Source organism: Parasteatoda tepidariorum, chromosome 10, assembly GCF_982258835.1.
Source record: "Parasteatoda tepidariorum strain Cologne lab strain chromosome 10, Ptep-v5.0, whole genome shotgun sequence".
NCBI classification, from domain to species: domain Eukaryota; kingdom Metazoa; phylum Arthropoda; class Arachnida; order Araneae; family Theridiidae; genus Parasteatoda; species Parasteatoda tepidariorum.
The window spans coordinates 70911167-70933619 of record NC_141764.1 but is presented as its reverse complement, the minus strand read 5'-3'; the positions used below and the strand labels follow the sequence as shown (position 1 = coordinate 70933619).

Sequence of the window (22453 nt, the reverse complement as noted above, 5' to 3'; positions counted from 1 at the left end):
TGTGGAATGTAGTGTGATGTCCATGAAGAAGCATTAGTGTTCAAAAAAGTAACACGCCGGTCTCTTTATAAAGAATCAAACGGATCCGAAGTGATGTGCTTGTTTATTTATAATTTTATATAAAATTGCATCAAGTAATCAATGTAGAATTCAATTAAAGTTTGATCAAGTTATATAGAAATTATGCAATCTATCTTTCTAAACACCTGTTTTAGAACTTTTCGTTTATCATATTTTAAACAATTTCATTCAATTTCTCGGAAAAGTGTATTGAAATTGACTGCTGCAAAACTACAATGTGCTGGCCAACATCGGTCGAACTTTGATTTCAAACACAATTCACTTCATCAAAATAATGATATTTCACAGACATTTGTAAATTTTAAAATTATACGTCTCATCAAGGGAGCTATAAGAGGTTTTAGTAATAATTATCTATGAAGTTGTAATTTATTGCTTTTAAACATGGCAAAAGTAATTCTGCTAAGAAAACTGCCAGCAATATATTTCTTAACGAATTTGGGGGATATTTCCGTATCGTGTTCTGCCGTGCCAACTACAATCACCAAGGGTGCCATATACATTTTAAATTTATGTATTTGGCACTTATACTTCACCTCAATATATATTCAAGCATTTTTTACTTTTTAGCTTTTATTACCTTTTTTATAACAGCTCTTATTCATGTCAAGTTTGTACTTGTGGCTTACTTTGTGGTCTATTAAGAAAAAATTCATCATAAACCTTCAGAATCTCGAAGATTTTCAAAATGAAGACTTTGGAATTCTCAAAACTCTTTGTTTAAATTGAATCAAATATTGGCAATAATATAGCTTATGATTAAACCCTATACGCTACAATTTCATAAATAGAGAGGATATTTTTTTCTTTCTTTTCTATCTAAAAAGGAACATAACTAAGTTTAACTGGATAAAACAATATAGGTGGAATATTACAAGTTGAATAAAATAATGACAATGAATACTGTACCCATTAAATAAATCTGTATTATAAAATTAAAATAGTGCTCAAATTAAGAAATAATATCGTTATTTTAAAGTAATTTTTAGAAAACTCTTGATTTAAAAATTTTATTTATTTTCTGCACTATAATCAACACCAGCCTTATCTGTTCTGTGACCCCTCTATTCTTGTTTTAACTTGTTTATAATTACTACTAAATACTACTTACATTTATATTTACTACTAAAGATGGAGTGCTAAGGAGCAAAAACAATGTTATAATATACACACACATTTTAATGTTTTATTGTAAGTTAAAGTTTATATGAGAATCGAGATACTTATAAATTATTACTTCACTTACAGAAAGAAAGAAAAAACTTTGTATGTTTCAAATATTATATTTACTTTACATTTAATAATTTTCAGAATGTTTTAAAAGTAAGATCATTGTCAGAATAAATGCTTTTAAGCAAATATGTGTACTGATCAAAATAAGAAATGCTGAGCTATACAAACTTTAACTTAGAAAAAAAAAATTCAAGTGATCCATGCAAGTAAGAAAAAAGTTTCAAATTCAAAGAAAAACCCACCTACTGTAGGCCATCCTGAAGTTTGAAGATTACAAAAGAGAAAGTAGAAGTTAATGTTTTAAAAATAACATCTAAAATATTATAGAAAACTCGGCTCTTAACTTGATGATTAAAAACTATGAGCATTCTGTTTCAAAAATGTACTTTTAAATTGGATTTTTAAATTTTGCAACTTTCAGAAACTTTTCTTGGGCTTGCCTTTAAAATTTTAGTGCATTTTTTAAGAGTTTTAAGTTTGTTTTTGGAATAATATATTCTTCAAATTTATATTTCGAACATTATTTAGTTTGTCTTTAAAGCCAACACTTTAGTACAATATGTTTTTAACATTTTAGAATCTGGACCTATTCTGAAAGAAAACAAAAAGTTAGAGGCAGTTCTCAAGAAAGCAGATGAATTTAATGTGCCTCTTGATTTCATAAATTTTGCATTGCGAATGGCTGTGGTAAGCTATATCCACTTGTATTTTATACAATGAGTAATGAAAAAAAAAAAATTTAATTTTAAAATGTGTTAGGACAATTATTTTTTTTCGTTAAATCTTTGTGTATAGCAAATAGTTTTTTATATGTATGCATTCTTATATGGAATCTTATTTAATTAAATACTAAATTATTGTTTGATGATTTAATATTAATTTAAATTAAATTAATTTTAAAATTAATTTAATATTTAATTATAATGTTAAACTATAGTAAACTCTTTTTTTATGCAATTTATCTACCTACCTATTTATGCAATTTATCTCTTGTTCATCTATAATTTGTGATTTTTCATTCATGAATGAGAAATCAAGAGTCAGGAGATGTAAGTAAATTAGTTTAATTGGGGAGTTGAGTAGGAACATCCAAAAGTAACACAGTAAAGCCAAGTTATAAAACATGGATTTACTCTGTCAATGTCAGAATATGGCACAGTATTGAACTGATATAATAACTCATTTAATGTTAAGTACATTCCCAGAATTCTAGCAAGAGGACGGCATGGAGAGAGTGAGCAAAAGGGAACACTGCCTACCTGTCCGTTATCCTCTATTTAATTTATATAAGTCGACGCTGACTACTAACATATAAATATAGCCATTCAAACTAAAATTGACGTAATAAAATAAAAATATATATGCTGTCGTTCATGAACTTAGAATTCATGGCAATACAGCTCTCTGGCAACTTGTCCAATTAAAGTTAACAAATACTTAATAAATGTTAACAAGTGACTTAAACAAAAACAAAACCTGTATATTAACAAATGCAGTCAAATTAAGTTCATGGAGTAATGGAACATTAAAAAATATAGTTAAAGCTCCATATACAATGGGGATTGAATCCCTGTCTATCACAATGATGATTCATATCCTTAACCACTGAACCATTACATCTAATTGTTCCTGACATAGTTAATATAGATTTTTTTAAATATTTATAACAAACTTTGTTCTTTACAGGATACTAGAGCAAAAGGGGGGATTTATGAAATGCTGTATCTTAATCATGGCTATTTGATTATTCAGTATGAAGACATAGATAACTATTCAATTAAACACCATTTGTTACAAATTTGTGATAAATATGAGTAAGTGTATTTATGAGTAATTCATGTATGATAAAAATTTTTTTTCTTTAAATTTTTATTTTCTAACCACTAATTTTTTCTTTAATATTTTTCATGCATACATTTATGGATTTTATATTATCATTAAAGTTATAACTGATACTTTTTGGCTTAAAAAAAAGCTTTTTTAATAAAACACACACTAATTGTAATTTATACAAAATAATATAATATCTATCTAATCTAATATAACTTTATAGTATAACAGTAGCTTTTCATGACTTTCAATGTAAGTGAAGTGATACTTGATATTCAAATAGCTTTGCTAGCTAATATTCAAACTGTTTTCTCATTGTTAAGAGGAAAATATTAAACTATCAATAAATTTGTATTTAAAATCTTTTAAAGTTTAAAATTGCTATTAGTTTTTTATTTAAAAATCCACAAAATCAAAAATTACTATGAGTTAACTCGTAATTGGCCAAAAATGTGTACAAATAAGTGTGTGAAATAATTAGATAATATTTAAAAATCTTACATGCTTGCATAAATTTTTTAATTTATTAAGAATAAGAAGTTTTAAATTAATGAAGTGTATTTTAATTTTATACATGTATTTTTTTCTCGTTCATTCATTTTTAAGCACTATGCAATTATTTCAAGCATTACTTTCTATAAATTGTTAGACAGTTCTAAATAAACTTATATTTTCATGTCTAAATGTTGTTAACTGATTGCAAAAATTATCGTTCACATTTGTATTATAGGTTAAGAACTAAGCAGTCTATTGTTTGCAAAAAAAAAATTTACAAAATTTATAGTCATTTCTCAAAATGTCTGTAAAATATGTGTGTAGAACATCTGTCATCAGACATGTGAAATAGTTGAAGACCAATTACGTAGAATATTTTTTTTATCAATTCATAATATAGAGAACAGCTGCTTAGTTAAAAATATAGCCCATATTGGATCTATTGCATAGTCCCGCTTCTGTGAAATATTTGTCTTACAATGCAGTCTTCTTATTTTGCAATACTTTAAATTATGTTTGTAAAAAAAGAGAGAAAAAAAAAAGCTAAAGAAAGCAGTTTGGAGTTGAGAACAATTTTTCCTGCATTATTTAATAGACATCAGTTTCATAACTTTAATAAAAAATAAAAGCATTTAAAATAAGTAGTGAAATATGCTATTAAATCCTCAGAAAATAAGTTTGATTTTAGTGGTTGACAAATGACAGTATAGGGTTAGGTTATAATGAAGTACCTTTGAATACCCAAATATTTAATTATCTGTTTTTATCCAAATTTTTAACTATCTCCATTAATTTGGATTAACAAGGTTCTACTAAATTTAAAAATTGGTATTTTTTAAAAAATAAAAAAATTTCCCTTGTTTGTAAATAAGTGAGATATCCCTCTATTAAATTATAAGTTTTATTATTGTAATTTTTAGGAGACTAAGATTTCATTTTTTAAGGTTATCTCTCATTGAAGTATTAACAGTCTTGTTTTATATAAAATGTGAAATAATGCAAAAAGCACACATAAAGGAGAACAGATGTTTGTAAGCTGTAAACAATTACCTTTATCATTTTAGGCTTTTTTCACAACTATTTTCTCTTCATTCAATTTCAGCGATGATGATATTAGTCTATAGAAACCAAAACAGATGCCTATCTTTTAACTCTTAAATCAATGTTTTTACTTTATATTAAAATCAAAAAATCACTTTTGTGGGGTTTTGTTTTATGGCAAAATATTGTTATTTTAATATAAATAATATTTATATATTTGTTTGTTTCTTAAAGTGCACACCTTATCTCTGGTAAAGTTAAATGGGATACTTACTTTAATCCAAAGGGAATAATATCAATAAAAGATAATCCTTCACAACCACTTAGAGATGCAAAAGAAGCTGAAAATATCTCAAACAAAATTGGTTCTCAATTTGTGAAAAAGGAGCTAGATATAGAAGGCTGGATCTCGTGGCGAGTAAGTTTGATCAGAAAGTTGTTATTTTGTTAACTTTGTTAGTTGAAAGTTGTTATTATGTTTTATTTGTTAACTTATTATATTTTGTATCTGTTGTTGAACAACCGACCAAATTTTGAGTTTATGACTACCAATGTTCAACTCTGTTGCCTTGTAATTTTGAACCCAACCAAGAAGACAAGAGAACTTCTGAATCAAATATTAGAAGAAATTTACCTTTGTGGAGGACTTTCTGATAACACTAACCAGCATTTGCGTGGCATGGAGAGAAAAACCACTAAATCCTCGCACAGTTAACTAGCAAGGGGACTCTAAGCCATATCCGTCTACCATTGTGGATATTTTAAGTTAGCACTGTGGTCTGTGCAAGCAGCATGCAAAATTCATATCGATCAGCCATCGTTAGAATTAGAACTTGGATCATCTTATTGGGAGGCAAGCACTCTATCCTCTGAGCCACCATTGTTCTTCTTGACTTATTATAGTTATTTGCTATTGAAATTTAAATACAATATCTCTTATTTTTATTGGCACTGGCCTACATCAAACAGTAATTATTTTTATTTTATTTTCATATTTAATTATAGATTGTATCTTATGCATGTTTATATTGAGAGTAGACTATAAATACTTTTATAGAATATAATTTATCCTATTTTAAATCAAATAAACTGTTGAAATTTTGTTAAAAATTTTGCATAACATAATTTTTCAGAACAATTAATATTTATAAAATCAACTGCTATTACAGAAACTAGTCTTGTGGACCATTCGATAATCATGGTTAATTATTTTATTTTTTATTCAATTCTATGTTTGAATTTTGACCTTTAATTTTTTTTAAACAAATAGTAAAGTCATTAGTTTAACAAAGTATTTTCCTGTTAGTAATATTATTTCAACTCCAAAACTGGTAATTTTGAAATTTTCTTATGAACTTACCTTAGTTTTTGAGCTTTATTGGCCAATGCATCAAGAGAGATCAAATTTATGTGTGAATAAATAAAGGAGTTATATTTATTTTTCATTAATGAAAATAGCATGTTAATGTATTTATAAAAATATTGAAATGTGGCTAAAAAAATTTCACACAAATAAAAATAATTGGCAAGTATTCAAAAAATTATAATTATAATGTTTGAAAAAGCCAAGATCTCATCAAATATGTTTAGCTTGCAGGCATTTAATAGTGCCTAACAGGGGCGATTGTATACCAGGGGTATCCCGGAATTCCGGTTTTTTCGTATATCCATCCGGGTCTAAAAATTAGGATCAGGACATTTTTCTGGAAATATTGATTAATCCCGCGTTTCTTAATACAATTGATTCTCGGACTTTCTCTAATCATCTGACGAAATTTTCACGGAATTTCTCAATCTAAAATTCAAATTTTGACAGAGACTCTTACATACACGTGCTTCTTATGCCAATGGGCAGAAATCAACCAATTGATTCTTTTAGTCTGGGAGATTTTCGCCATTTTGAATATTTGAAATTGAAACTACACCGGAATCTGTTAATATCATGATTTCTATTCACGCGGTTTGAATATCAAGCATCGATTTACCTAATTTAAGTTGCATATTGCAATTTGTATTCACAACAGTTTAAAAATCATACATTGCGATTCGTATTTACGTGATTTTAAAAATCCGATATTGTGATTCATATTCACGTGATTTTAAAAATCCAACATTGTTATTCTTTGAAGAATTTAGATTTTTCTTAAATTGGTTACTATAAAGCTGTGATATTCATCAGTGGTAGGTAATTTAATTATAATTTTTTTGATGTTGTTAAATACAAAGCATGTATGGTATACATGTTTCGTATATAAACTGATGTCTTGAACTGATGTCTTTTGTTCATAAAATTTTCAGGGCTTTTCACTTTGTGTTGCGATAACCCCTCGCCTAAGAATTTAAAAAACAGTGATACTTGTTCAAAAAACAAAATGTGATAAAAAGTACTAAGAAAAGAACTCTGTAAGCAGTTCTGGGAATCTGTGACCAATAGCATGCAGGGTGCAAAGCCTGCTAGTTAGAAGAAATTAGCCAGATAAAAATTTAATTTAGTCTTAACTTACTAATTACAAATTTTTAAAACAATAAGAATTGCTTTTTTTTTTAGTTTTATTGTGAACCTGGAGATTTGCAAAAAATCAAACGGCTGCTTCAAGAAGAGAATTATGAGATAGAAGAAGCTTATGTGGGCTTGGTTCCAAAACGGAAAATCCCTTTACCTGGTCCAGCAAAGCAAGCAACACACTCAATTATTTGTAAAATAAGTGAAATACCTACTGTAGATAATGTCTATACAAATATAATGCTGTAATAATAAATGTTTCTGTTTTTTACTGTACTTTTTTAGTCTCCGAGTTCCTTGTGTAGAAATTACTTTATTTAATACTTCATAATTATCCAGATATTATATTTCTTTAATTACATGCTTTTTACTCTACAATTAGGTTATAATTGAAGGTATAAGTGATTAAAAGGAACATGTAATTAGAAAAGCATTTTAAATGTATGTTATTATTATTCAAACTTTTTAAGAATGAATATTAAAAAATAATAACATTCCTTTTTCATTCATTTATACACTGTATGAATTATTAATTTTTTATTTATTATTTTTTTTAATATTTTGCATTGAACTCTCTATAAAAACTTAAAATATCTTGTTTAAACAGCAACAAATCCAGAGTTGCACATGGTAATAAAGAAAATTATCCTAATGTTTTTTTTTAAATTTATATTCTTCTATAAAACATTCTTAACTGATCCATTTTAAAAATCCGATTTATTTTTCTTAAGAATAATTTACATCCAAAGCCATGTTTTAAAATATTGTGTAAAATATATATTCAGTCTTTATTTAAACCCTTTATTCTATTTACTCTGATATTATTCCTATTTATATAAGTTTTTAAACTTAGTTTTTGTCAAGCGATCCAACCCCTTATAGAAATTAAATTTTATATTAATGTACGAATAATAGATATATTTTATATATATTTAATTTTAAGTAACTGTTAAGATATATTTTTTTTTAATAAATATAAGCAGTTCGCATTTTTTTTATTGTTTATCAATGATTAGACTAATGGTTATTCTATTGAACTAAACTATCAGGAAAAGTTGTCTCCAATAGCTTACTTCCAAGGCAAAATTATTTTTAAAATACCTTAATTTTATGATAAAATAAATATTTTTTTTTAATTAAATAACTATTTATTTTTTAAGCTTATTGAATTTAGCAATATGCACCATATTTAAGTATTTCATAAAACTTCTGCTTAGATGAAGTTAATTCTGCTCTTAGAAGAGAAAGTTAAACAGATAGGATAGTGTTGCAATTCTATGTTGACATTTAAAATTAAATTAATTTGTTAACTGGAATAAATTTAATTTATTCTGGAGATTATATAATACAAAAATCAAACAAAAAAATAGGTCTAGTGCCACAACTACTAGAGAAAAACTATGCACAAGGAGTTGAAAAGTTCAAGGGTCCACTCAGCCAATAAGAGACAGATAACAGTGCTTGAACACTGTTAACACACGCTACTGATACACAGAAAATCCTGTCAGTCTTTTCTTTTCTGCTGGGGTTTACATAAAAATAATTTCCTAAGACAGCTTAATCTGCTACCACGGTCAATAAAATTTCATAAGTTTTCCTGATTTTCAGTATGTTATGTCAGTAGTTAATTTTAATATTACAGAACAATTATAGTAAGTTCAAAATTGCAACCCTAATTTAAATTGCTATTTAAGAACCTAGATATGCCAAATCAATAAAATTAATATGAACTTACATAAATGTTAAATTAATCCTAATTTATTAATTAATATATTTAGTTAAGTTAAAATGCTACTAATTATTTTGAATGCTAGCAAAAGCAATTATTTGTATCTTTTATTTTATGAGACTATTCAGCAAGTTTTTTTTCTCAATACATATAGTGTATAACACTACTCTGAACACCAGTTGACGCATTTCTGTTTGTAATATTTCCCAACCTTTTATTTAATGAGACCATTTACTTAACTTTTCTAATGCTACTAATATTTAAACTCTATTGATTACTATGAATACTCGTAAATTTTTTTTTGTATATATTCCATATTACCTTTTATACATGAGACTGTTCACTGAAACTTTTCAATGCACTCAGTATTTAAACACTATTGATTACTTTTAATACATGTCAAAGTATTTTGCTTGTATCTTGCTTCACTTGCTATCCTTTACTTCATGGGTCAATACACCAAATTTTTTCAATGCACCTAATATTAAAACCCTACCAAAGAAAGGTAACTAATCAATCTTACAACCAATGTTTGATTTTCTCGAGCAGGTTTTATTTTTATTGATTATACATAAATCTACAAACAAATAATCACAATAAATTTATTTTCATAAAAAATCTTAACAATCCCAAACTGGTCTATACAGCATAACATTATTTTAAATATGGACTACTTTTCATTTTTAAAATAAAGAATGTCTAGTAATCTAAAAGAAAAAAGAGAGAGAGAGAGAAATAAATGTGAACCTTTTTATCTTATTTTCTTAAAAACTCTTGCACAAACCCAATTTTTTAAGTTGACATAAATATTGAAAAGTGTCAAAACTATTTAAGCTAGCAAAATTTTGAATGCAATGATATTTGTATAATAAATATATATTTATTAACTAATGGTTTATATAAAGTTTACAGCAGCTTTTACTTAGAACTACTTGCTACTGATCAAAGTTTTAAAAAAAAAGCAATGTTTGGTTTTGATTGAAATTGGGTGTATGACTGAGCTTATATAGTTAAAAAAAAACTACTTTTATTTGAAGATGTAAGAAAAACTTAAGCCTTTTAAGATGCACAATGTAAGAAAAAATTAAGCCTTTTGCTTTGTCCTAAAGTGTAAAACAAAATAAAAATAAATAAACATGAAAACTTTCAATTTTAGCAATACCAAAATTTAAAAGCCTGTTTGAAAACAAATCATAAGAAGACATGAAAATAAATTATAAGAAGATTTTTTTCAGTAATTCATTTTATAAAAAAATATTAAAATCTATCATAAAAAAAGTTTTGATTTTAAATATCACTTGCAATTTAAGTATTTCTCATCACAGATAATTTTGGGTACATATTATTTACAATAAGACTAAAAAACCATAGTAAAGTTAAATGCATTATATTGGTACAAAAATGAAAACAAATGAAGTGCAATATTAACAAGCCACTTATTGTCCCAAAAGAAAGATTGCAGCAATATGTTAACTATCTTTATACAAATGAAAATGCTTTTCAAAACACACATACATAAACAAAAATTTTATCAATAGTTATTCCAAATATGAATAATGTAGCTGCCTCTAATTAAAATCAAGAACATTTGTAAGTAAAAACTAAACAAATTGAATTTTAATCCTTAATGATCATATAACTGTTAATAAAAAACTAAACAAACATTAAGTATACATAAATAATTTTTTTATTAAATAGAATTCCGATTTCATATAAAATAATTGCATGTGTAATTATTATGCAAACAAAATTGTTCCAAATAAAGTGTACACATTAAATATAATGATTTTTTTCGAAAAAAAAATCATGTTTTATTTAAAGATTCTCCTAATAGTTAAGATCCAGTGTTTCTAAAAAAAAATAATAAATTTTAATAATAAAAGATTTTTATCATGATGTTCTGAAGTGGAGTAGCAGTTGGGATAATCAAATTTTAATCTGGGTTTCATTAAAATTTCTTTATATACCTAAAGTAGAAAACTAAAGCTTTGAGATAGAATGAGCCTCCCCTCATCAGGCTCATAAAGCCTCATAAATGTCCTAATGTGGAGAGGCTTCTTGTTCCTAAAATATTTAGTATTAGTTTATTTATATATGGTGCTTTAAAAAGTTCTAATATGAATCCATATGTTTAACACCCGCCTTATTCTTAAAAATTTTAATAATATTAAAAAAATATATATTTAGGATTAATATATTTTAAGCATGACCTTAAAAAAATATAGTGAAAGTTAAATCCATAATGTTACAATACAAAAATTTTAATAATACATCATTTTTTTTTTATTAGATTAAATAGCTCTGCTTATAATGATATTTTAGATTTTTAATAAGCATTTAAAAGTTAAGTAGATAGCATTAAAAATAAACTTTGCACACTCGCCAGAAATGCGTTTTCAACTTTGGAATAAGACATAATATATCCCAAATTAACAACTTAAAAAAATAGTATAAAAATATTTTTTATTGAAAGTTTAGTTGACTAAGGTTTCAAAATGATGCTGGATTATCATTTTTCTGGAGTATTTTACACAGATGATTATGCTTTATTTTCCATGAAAGTTGTCATGTAATAGCTAGCTTCCAAAAATATCATTCCACAAATTTCTCTCAACTTTTTTCTCAGATCTATGCCTTTTACCCGAACGTACCCAATCGTGATCTAAAAGTTTCACAAAAGGTTCTCCAACTTGTTCCATTTCATCAGGAATTTCATTTGATTTTCGATTCTCTTCACTGTCTTTAGGATGATTTCCAAGACCTTGAAAACTGTTCCTAAACACATCCAAATGGTATTGCAGGTATTCCATTAAATACATTTTTCCCGGAAGTAATCCATGGAATGTGATAGCCCTATCACTGCAACAATGAAACCCCTATTAAAAGAAATAAAAAAATTTAATAAATTAAAATTCTTTTTCTTAAGATTTCAAATGCATGAAACAGCTCATAAAAATTAATTATTTATAGAATATAGTGAAAGAGCATATTAAATTAATCATTTTGAAAAGTATCCTAAGTTTGAGGCTTAATAAGAGTGTTATTCTGACAAGATTCGAAATATGGCAGTTTTCCATGAAAAGCATTCTTCCCACTTCTTGATGTATCTATTACATTTTAGAAAAACTAAATTTTCTCTAAAATGTTTTTTAACAGGTTTTTCCATTAAATTTTCAAATTATCTCCAGTTTAAGAGAACAAAAATGTTTTTAATCAGTTTAAGTAATTATTTCCTGAATCCATTAGCAAAAATTATATGCCTAGTAAATTGTAAATACAAAGTTACTTTAAATCTCAGTTAAAAATCCATCTTATTTCAAAAATGATAGGTTAGATGTAGGATTGAACAGAGAATTTTCATTAAAAGTGGCAAATATTTATCTTTTTGAATAATTCATTCACATAAAAATCTCCATCCAGGGCTGAAAAAATGGATAGATAAGGAAAAAAAAAAACTTAAAATTTAGTAACAGGTAAAAAAATGTGTTTTATTAATCAAATATGATAAACAAATGAATAAAAACCATTAAAAAGTACAACTTAAATTCAAATTCTCCTTATCAATTCCAGAGAAGAAAAAAGATTTTGTGTAATTTGTCCCCCATCTACCCTCAGAACATTTCCATTAACTAGAAAAATTTGCATAGTCATCACATTATTTAATTGAAATTTTAAAAAAAAAATCATTAATACAAAGTTAATTTTTTTTAAAAATATTACATTTCACACTAAAAAAATATGGGCTTTGATCTGGATGCTGTTTGATTATTATTTAGATAATGTGCATAATTAGTAAAAATGCTGATCAACTTATCAAAATTTCATCTATGATTTTCAGCATTTCAAATTTTTCAGATATCGTTAAAAATGTAGTTACAAACAATACATGGGTACCATAAAACTCTGTGGCAGAACAGCGGGGACACTGTAGCAGAACTTTAGAGATCTTGCAGAAAGATTTTTCTTTTGAAAAATAAAAAAAGTTGGTTTGTTTTTCTGCAGAAATTCACACATAAAATTTGAATCACACATTTAAATAATCACTTTTTGAGGCGCTCAATTTATGCCAATTTTGGAAGTTATTGACAATGATTTTCACGTGGCTTTTAGATTTTTATCAGTAATTACTGCAACAGATTTCATGATATTTAATTACTTTTTTAATGTGATGATGAAAAGGAAATAATTAATGCCCTCCTAACAAAATGCGAGAATATCGCCCATAATATTAGAATCAATAAAATATTACATATTCAATTTGAAAAAAATTATTGTTTTTGTAAACACACCGATTTTGTTACCTTAAACTAGTAACATACATCTTTATTATTAAAAGTACCTTGCAGAAAGATATTTGTGCCAGAGAGTTTGGTCGCAGAAAGACTGAAAAAATACTGCCATAGGGCCATAAAATAATAATACTAAGATATTATCAGGATGTTAAAATAATTAAGTGTCTAAATAACTCAGACTTACATTAATTATTATTTTTAAAAAAGTTAGAAAGTAAAAAAAAATTACATTTTCTGTTATAATTTACATATTTTATTTTTAACTATTACACATTAAATTACCTCTTCACTTAAAAAAGCACTAGTTCTCCAGTATGAGCTGAACACTGATATGGATCCAGGTATCAGCATTGTTTCTACTGAGAAAGGATTGAAACGTCCTCTTAAATCAGCATCTCTTGTATCAACTGGATGAACACTGAAACCATAAAAAATTTTCCCCAGAGATTGATCAAAATACCAAGAGGGAGAGTTTCTATTTATGCAATCTTTGGCATTTGCATATACAGAACTGAGCAAAGAAGCACTTCCTCTACTTAACACAATCCCTGCCGAACCTATATTATACAAATTTGAAAAGTCTTTCACGGGATGTCCCAGGTAGAAAGAATTTGAAGAATTCAAGGGTGCCACATAATAACGTAAATTTTCAACAATAGCATAAGTATAGTCATCAGCAATTAGAATCCAATCATAAAGGCCATTATATTTTTGATATATATGAGTAAATGCGTAGCAAAAACCTTCAAATGAAGTAACAGGTGGTATTTTCATCACAGGTATATTATTATCTACAAATCTTCCAAAAAAGGTAACAACATTGCAGTGTTTTGCCCATGTGCTTTTCACAGCATCTGCACCTTTATGAGAATTAACAAATATGAGACACAAAACTCGAGTGTTTTTATAGAGAAAAGAACTTTCGAGCTTGTGTTTGTCATCTTCCTCACCATACCTTAATATTTCTTCTGAAATGCGTATTTTGGTAAGGTTTTGATTTTTAATCCAGTCCTTATAATTTGAGTCCCTTAAAGATAAGGAGAAATGTGTACGAAGGGAAGAAAATTGAACAGTTTGCTCGTATTTTCGCCACACTAATGCAAATAATATACCCGATAAACAGGCACAGAGAAATAAACAAACTCTGTTTTGAAAAGCTCCACAGATTTCCATAACTTTGCAATTCACAACATAGCGGAAGTAATCAATAGATTTATAAAATATTTTTAAAGAAATAAACAAATAAGAGTATAATTACAAAATATAAAATACTATGTATAATTTAAAAACAAAATATCTGTACATTGCACACGCATTATAACTATCGAGACTAGGTTACTGTCAAAAAAAGTAAACAAATAATAAATTAGCGTTCTAGTTGCTATGCCAAAATAACGATTAAAATTAAGTTTCGATTAATTAAAAGTTATAATAATTTCTTCATTTGTTTAAAGTAATTATGTAAAGATCATTTCTATCTTCGAAAAATAAGCTGCAGCTTGAATGTTTATCATTAAAGTTTTGTTTCTAAACTAGCTTTTACAAAATTAGTTGGAAATATTAATCGTCATCGTATCTAAACTGTTATGATATGATCTGACTTATGTCTGTGGGTACAACCGGCTGAGCAACTGCGCATGCGCTTGAAATGCTTGGCTAGAATTTAATTTTCACCAAATTATTTCGAAAAGTAACCCTGTTGAAGAGATTGCGCGGAGGTATACATAGTTTGTTGCTTACAGGTGTAATTAAGTGTAGCTTCGATTGCTAGTGTAATACTAAGCTCTTTATTTATGATTCATTAAAGGTGGGTTGACACGATCAAAGTAAGCGCGCGCATTCACCAGTAGGGAAATATTTTTGGGGAAATGTGACGATTTAGAAGAAGTTGTTTTTGTTTACAGGGAATATGTTTATTTTGAATGTTTCTTTCAAGAAACTTGGACGTACTAATAGGATTTGAAAACTTCTCTATATTATCGAGTAAGTGAGAATTTCTTCGTTTATAATCAACTATATGTGCTTTTGAAATGAATATTACGTTTTCTATTTTAAATACTACTAATTATATCACATACTAATATACGTTATACTAATGTATATATGATATCGTTGTGTAGTTAATAGATTATTAGAAGTATTTCTGAACTGAATAATCTGAAATAAACACAAAATATTTATTCCATTCCTAATAGCTCATTTATTCCCGATCTGTTTGTGTATTAATAATTTTTATTAAAGTTTATAAAATATTTAGTTTAACTTTTTTTCAGCTCTATCATTTTATAGTATAATTTATTGCTTAACTTTTATTACTGTGTAGATATTAATACAGATTTTATATAAGTAATTGTAACTGTCAAAATTTTATATAAGTAATTGTTGTTTTTGGTTACTTTCTGTCTATATTTAATTAAAGAAAAATTGCTTATAGAGAAAATTTTGTGTCATAATAAGTGTGGAATTTTAAAAACATGGAGATCCATATGTCTCATTTAGGAATTAGATTAGTTGTTAATTCTATATTAAAATTCAGTTATTTTAAATTTTTATGCATCTCTAGCTTAATATTAAGATCTTTTTATATTGGTTTGATCTTTATACAAATTTGCTTGAGAGTTTTAAAATGTCTGTTTGTTTGACTTTATCTTTTTTGCCAAATGTCTTATGTTTTATTTGACCACATACACTCTAGCTTACTTGACACTAAAATTGTTTCATACAGAGAATATCTTATTTCCATGTATAATAATTTAAAAATTATTTTCATGAGTTATCTTGATGAACTATAGAAAGTTTTGTTGTTGAATAAAAATGTTTAATATTTCTTTAGTCAACTTCATTTTGGACTGTTTGTGATGCTTTATGCTATGCTACAGTTATTAAATTGAAATCCTATGGATTTGCTCTTATTTCTATTAACTTATATAATAGAATAGTAAATTTTTTGTTTTAAGTACATTATTTGCTCTAAGAAAGAGCAAAAAAATTTCTCTTTTTCTCTTTCTGGAAACATACAATATGCAAAATCTTAAATAATTTGATTAAAATGTGCTAGTTTTACGAACATAGATACAATACTTAATATATAATATACAGTGTGTTCTCTAAACACCGCTTTTGATATGTATTTTTATAATCCTTATCAGAAAGGAAAACAAAAAGTGTGTATGTTACAATTAGTATAAAAGTATGGGGAAAACATATGCACTATTGAAATCTGACTATTTACAATTAAAAAATGTAGATGTAATTAACATCAAAACAGGTTTAATTGGGTGTTGAAACTGGAAGATGTGTTTTTTATACAGTCAAATGTGTCTTGTTGTATATTTCTTTTTTCTTCCAGAAAAGTGATTTGTCATTTTTCTGTGTTTATTTTTTCCTTCCTTAAATACTAATTCGCTAATACTAATTTTTTGATAAGGTATTTGAAAAGACATATTAAGAGCAATCCTCATGAAATACCACATATATAGCCTATGTCTCATTGTGCTCATCAAATTCAAGTTTTGTCAAAGTAAATTGAAACTTTTAATCTATGCATTTTATAAATATTGTTTTAATATTAATGAAGAGTTGATACTAATTTTGTTACTTGATTGTTCAAAATATACAAATACTTCATTCTCCTCAAAAATATACAAATTGGAAGTAACAGTCAGCACAGTTCAAGTGCTCATTAATAGGCAGTTTATTTTTGAGTAGTAGGAAGTTATTTCTTTTCAAATTTAGTAAAGTAGTAACTTTGTGTATTTTGAGTATAGTTTAAATTTATTTATTATTTTTTCTAAATGAATATTCAATAAAGACAGTTTAATTTTATGTGGTGTAGACCATTTTGAAATACTACTTTTACTTTTAAACAATTTTACTGAAATATATTAAAAAATTCAGAATTTTTTTATGTTTGAAGTTGTATTAGAATTTTGTGAAAATTTTAAGGGGGAGTAGTCGAAATTGTATTCGGAAAAAATTTGATATTATTAGTTGATTGTATTAGGAGAAGTTGATGGCGTAGCAAATGTTAATCACTAATTTCGTAGAAGACACAAAAAAATCGAATGATAATAATGTAATGTAGCAGTATAAAAAAATTAAATCAATTGTAAAGAAAAGATTTATGAACCTTTTATTTATTTTTTTTTTTTTTTTTTTTTTTTTGAATAATGTATTTTTTATCTCTTACAGGTTGACAGAATTTATTCTTCATCTCCTCTTCTGCATTTAAAATAGCCTGTATTATATCACAGCCGGAAATAATTACAAGCTTTCATTTTCTAAAAACCATAAACAGAAGTAGAAAGAGCAGTAGTGAAAGTGTTCAGAGATAACTGTTTTGACCTTAGGGAGCTTTCATAATCATTTGTAACTTTTTATCTTAATTTACTTAATTACCTTAATTAATCTTAATCTTATCAGGACTTTCATAATCTTAATTATGTATTACTTATTTTTGTTCTAAAAACTTTTGGGGGTTATTGTGGTAGCAATTTTTAAAAAAAAAAAATAATCTTGTACTGGATCTTTTATTGGGTTAATAACATTTTACTATGGCCTATTCAAAACTGTTATACAAAAGTTTTTAAATATATTTTCTAAACATTAAATCTGAGGAAATTTGCTATTATATATTCTTTGTAGATTAAAATTCAAATTATATTTTTATTATTAAACAGTTCAAGATTCTTTCTTTAAATTTAAACTTCTTCTAATTGTTTTATATTGTAAAATTTTAATGTTGATACTGCATAATGTATATGCATGTTACATAAAATATGTATAAATCTTTGTGACAGTTTTCTTCAATCTTTTTGTTCTTATTCTCTTCTTTTTAAGTACTAGAAATTAGTCAAAATAGTTTATGGGTGAGAGCTTATAAATTTCTTCATTCATAGTTTCAGTGTATTCCATTAAAATTATTTCCTTAAACTAATATGTTTAATTTACTATAAAAATTATTTCATTCAATATATTGTTCTTTCCCATTTCAAATGATTTGTAATCCAATGATGTTTTTACCAATAAAATTTTTTAAACTAAGAACTATTGCTTGTATGTGCAAAAAAATAAAATTAGATTTCAGTGGAGTTGTATAATAAATTTTATAAATAGTATATTTTTCTGTATTAGATGTAAAAGGCTTCAGCATGCAAAATTTGTAGAAATCAATAATTTTCTTGATGTAAAAGTTACTCTATAAATAACAATAATAAACGATGTAGGAATCAAATAGCAAATGCCTAAAGTTATTGAATATCAAATAATGTTTCTAGAACTTTCTGGAAGCTTTTTCTCAAGTTGCTAAATTTTCTCATCAAATATCACTGAAATCCAAATTTATTTACATTTATTGAAACAGTCTTTTCTTTTTAACTATTTCAATTCATAATTTAAAATCAACAAGTCCAATGGATTACCAGTAGGACCAGGTTTTACTTTTGATATATGATGAAGGATGTCAGAGAAGAATGATGAAAAGTTAAGGTTTATTTATGTATAGTTTATTTTCCTCAAAAAAAATTTTTTTTAACCCCTATATCTATTTTCAATATCAGTTGTTAAAAAATTTGGCTTTAAAAGAGCATGATATAGCATAAGCTTTTTTATAAAGAGTTTGATAATAATTATTACAAAATAATAGCTTGCATAAGGAATACAAATTGAAAAATTTGAGTAAATTAACATTCTTTAATGATGGTAACAAGTGGTATATATATATAACACAATAAAAAACAAAAAAGTTTGCGAGAATAATAAAGAAAATTAAAAAAAAATAATAGCTTTATTTGCTACACAAAAGTTGCTAGTACATAGAATTAATAAATTGCATCAAAAATACAGAGAGAAACATATAATAAAAATTCATGAAAAAAAAGCTATTAAATAAAAAAAAAAATTTAATACGTAAAAAAAAACATTTTTATTAAAAAGAATAAATTAAAAAGCCGGAAAACAAAAACAATGAAAAAATGTAATATATATTTTTGTTTTACGACTTTTTAAATAAAAACGATTTTTTAAATATTTAAAACTATTTTAACCCAATTAATTTGAATAATTAAACCAGTAAAGGTATAAGGAGATTAATGGAAACTCTTTCAGTGCTTCAAAAGCAATCAAACTGGTTTTGATATTCTAATTTTTGCATACATTTTTTTAAATTTTGAATAAAATTATAATAGCCACCAAGGTAGACCATTTATTGGAGAAAGAAAAGACGTACAGATGGAAAAATACACATGCTAATACCAACAAAAGATAATTCGACTCCTGTGCCCTTTGCATTCTAAGTGTGAAACCCGCATCAGAAGCTAAATAAGAAAGATATATGGAAAAACTACTAGTACTTGGGTGCTTTATTTACTTCGCACAACAGCTGCACAATGGGCTACTGGCGACGGTCTGGGAAACATTCCTGAGGATGATCCGTAGACATACCATCGAAATTTTGATCCTCCGCTTTAGTAGCCCGACGATCTGCTCGCGAAGTCGAGCACTTTACAGTAGAACAGTTTAACGAAGACCAATACCGCTTGCCCTGGGTCCCTACGCAGGCTGCTCAAAGTGGTCAGTCCACCCGTTTGATGACCGCAGCCAGTGATGCTTGATTGTGGTATTCTACTGGAAACTGTGTCTTTACGATCAGTCCACAGCGGGACTACTACACAAGTATTGTACAGAATATAATGGAAATGGTTCCTCAGAGATCGCTAGCACAATATTTAAAATTTCGCTTTAACCCTCCAAATTCACCTGCTATTTTGCATACAGTGAGAATGGGCTTGAGAAATAATTATTTTGAATTTTTTCTGTGATTAACTTGATTGTAACTGCGAGCGTGAAGTTAGGATCGAGCTTTCTCACCCCACGAAACTGGAAAAATTCTATTTAACGCATCTTTGAAATTGACCCTTATCATTTTTAGAATCCTCTTTGAAAAATACGTCATGGATAACAATCAATTACCGATACCCACAATTGGCACAATTATCGCTGTTTGAATCAAAGTAGAAATTAAAGTTGAACACCCATCAAAGTAAATTACGTCACATCAAAGTAAGAGACAATTACAAATACAGGCAACTTTTTATATATTTATTTAATTTCAAAAGCAATAATTTTCCTCTTTTCATTAATATAATTACAGGGTTGGTTGAACTACCTATATCAAAGTCTAATAAAATATGATTTTATTTCTTAAACTTCATTAAATAATTTTAAAATTCGAATGAATTTTAAGAACACAGAGACCGAGATTATTTATTTGATATATCATACTCTCAACAACAGTGCGTGACTTTTTTTCCCCTTCGCATTTTCCCTTTTCCCTAAAATTTCGCGGTTCCCATTTTTGTTTTATTTACTTTTATGACTTACTTTGATTGCGCGCGCCTACTTTGATCAAAGTACTTTGATCGTGTCAACCCGCCTTAAATAAAATAAGTTAATTGTTTTAAATAATTTTTTTCTGTTTATAATATTGTGACAATGTATGTAGAAGCGTTTACGACATTTTATAATTCTAATTATCTGTGATAAAGTAGTTAAAGATTTCCACGTTACTGAGTTAGGCTTAGTTACATATTTGTTTTCCTAATTTATCTTTGATAAAATAGGAAATGTAATATAATATAAAATGTCTGTTAATAAAAGAGTATTATTTTAAATATTCGGTAGTTTATTCTTTTGCATATTTAAACTGTAATCAATATAAAATTTCTGAACTGTTCTAATTCTTTTATGTGTGTAGAAAATATAATAAATGGTAATTATATGGTTTTAAAAGGTGTCAATGTACCATCATTTACAATTGAAAGGTTATTAATTGTAAATGATGGTATATTGACATTATAATTACTTTTCTTTAAGATTATTTAACCGTGTGTAGATTCTTAAATTATGATACTTATAAGGATGAATTTATTGAAATTTTTAGATGTGTTAATAATCCCTATTGTATTTCTATGATAAAAAAATTTGACTACTATGATTGAGCTTACGTAGTAATGTGGTAACTGTAGACTTGTATATCACATTGAAGTAAATTTAACTAAATTAATATAAAAGAGCACCATAATAAATCTATCAAATGTTATCTGAGTCTTTCATTGTTTTATTATTGGGGTAGTTTTTACTAAATGATGTATTTAGCGACATATTTTCTACTGAATCTACTTGTGCAAAATTCCAGTAAAGTTAAGATTATTTTATAATTATATATATTTCCCATCAATAATTGATGAAATACCAGAATGTATATAAGTATTGTAAGATTTCTTAAGCAGAGGTTGTGCAAGCATTACCTTTAACTGTGGAGAAGTTATGCAGTTTAGTGATAATCTATGATGCACAATGGCTCAGTGGGGCTTTAGTGAGGGAACTTGTTTATTATTTTGATATCAAGTCTTTCTTTCTATTGCCCCTTCTAAGCCGCATCTTTTGATTTCCACAAACAATTTTCTCGATGTGGAGTTTTTTGGGAATCTGATAATATAGGTGTATTAGTAAGTATAATGGTGATTGGTGAGTATATTACCTTATATGTATATAGTTTTTGTTTACATCCTCTTAGAAAGGGATATATATTGTATTATTAAGTTGTATGTGGAATTCCATGTTTATTGACATGTACTGCATTATATTTAAGTTCTTATAGCAGCTAATATGAAAAGTTCATTTAACCTATGGATTTTGGATACCTAGATGTTTAACAATTTTGTATAGTGCATATTAAGTGTTGCATTATCTTACTAAATCTAAGAGCCAAAGTAGGACAGTTAGTGAAGTATTCATTGGTGTCCAATCATGAGCAAAACATTTATGAATGCTAAAGGGGAAAGGTCAGCTTATCCGATTCACTAGCTTTGAAAATTTACTCTAGGACATTACCAAAAGTGCCTCTCCTTTTGTGGCGAAATAATGACAGTTGGTAAATAAAGAAAAATAATGACAATTTGAATGGAATACTTTTATTATTTAATCTACTAATCGTGAATCAATATGTTCGTGCTTATACGTACTGTGTAACAATCATTGCAAGAGGGTGCATTTTTATTTACAAGCGTAGCATGCCTAATTTTTTATTTACAGCTTCTTCAAGGTTTTCACATGAATTCCCAAATAATAAAGCCTACTGTTCAGTTTTTACTAGTACATGGGCTTATGTACAGTTTGAGTTAGTTAATTTTGTTAATTGATGTTTGTTTTATGATTTTAATATTTTGTGGTGTGTTAAATGGTTTTTAA

General features: G+C 26.6%; 2 protein-coding genes and 1 long non-coding RNA gene across 3 annotated transcripts; 2 read left to right on the top strand and 1 right to left on the bottom strand.

Moving 5' to 3' along the window:
- The first annotated feature begins 24 nt into the window (after positions 1–24).
- On the top strand, positions 25–7459 carry LOC107444797 (uncharacterized). The gene is made up of 5 exons (XM_071184083.2): positions 25–418; positions 1892–2001; positions 3001–3128; positions 4915–5098; positions 7229–7459. Exons 1-5 carry the CDS (start codon positions 184–186, stop codon positions 7430–7432), a joined length of 861 nt encoding a protein of 286 aa, XP_071040184.2. The 5' UTR covers positions 25–183; the 3' UTR covers positions 7433–7459.
- A 3899-nt stretch (positions 7460–11358) lies between these two features.
- On the bottom strand, positions 11359–14709 carry LOC107444801 (glycoprotein-N-acetylgalactosamine 3-beta-galactosyltransferase 1). Its single transcript, XM_016059024.4, has 2 exons — positions 13487–14709; positions 11359–11788 (listed from the first exon to the last, which is right to left on the bottom strand). Exons 1-2 carry the CDS (start codon positions 14375–14377, stop codon positions 11489–11491), a joined length of 1191 nt encoding a protein of 396 aa, XP_015914510.2. The 5' UTR covers positions 14378–14709; the 3' UTR covers positions 11359–11488.
- Positions 14710–14815: 106 nt separating this feature from the next.
- On the top strand, positions 14816–18250 carry LOC122270491 (uncharacterized). The gene is made up of 2 exons (XR_006225828.3): positions 14816–15187; positions 17396–18250. It is a non-coding gene; the product is annotated as an uncharacterized LOC122270491 (long non-coding RNA).
- Positions 18251–22453: the final 4203 nt, after the last annotated feature.

Coding starts and splice junctions, on each gene's coding strand:
- LOC107444797 (XM_071184083.2), top strand. CDS start 184: ATGCAATCTATCTTTCTAAACACCTGTTTTAGAACTTTTCGTTTATCA. Junction 2,002..3,000: donor TTGCATTGCGAATGGCTGTG/GTAAGCTATATC, acceptor TGTTCTTTACAG/GATACTAGAGCAAAAGGGGG. Junction 5,099..7,228: donor AAGGCTGGATCTCGTGGCGA/GTAAGTTTGATC, acceptor TTTTTTTTTTAG/TTTTATTGTGAACCTGGAGA.
- LOC107444801 (XM_016059024.4), bottom strand. CDS start 14,377: ATGGAAATCTGTGGAGCTTTTCAAAACAGAGTTTGTTTATTTCTCTGT. Junction 11,789..13,486: donor GTGCTTTTTTAAGTGAAGAG/GTAATTTAATGT, acceptor TTCTTTTAATAG/GGGTTTCATTGTTGCAGTGA.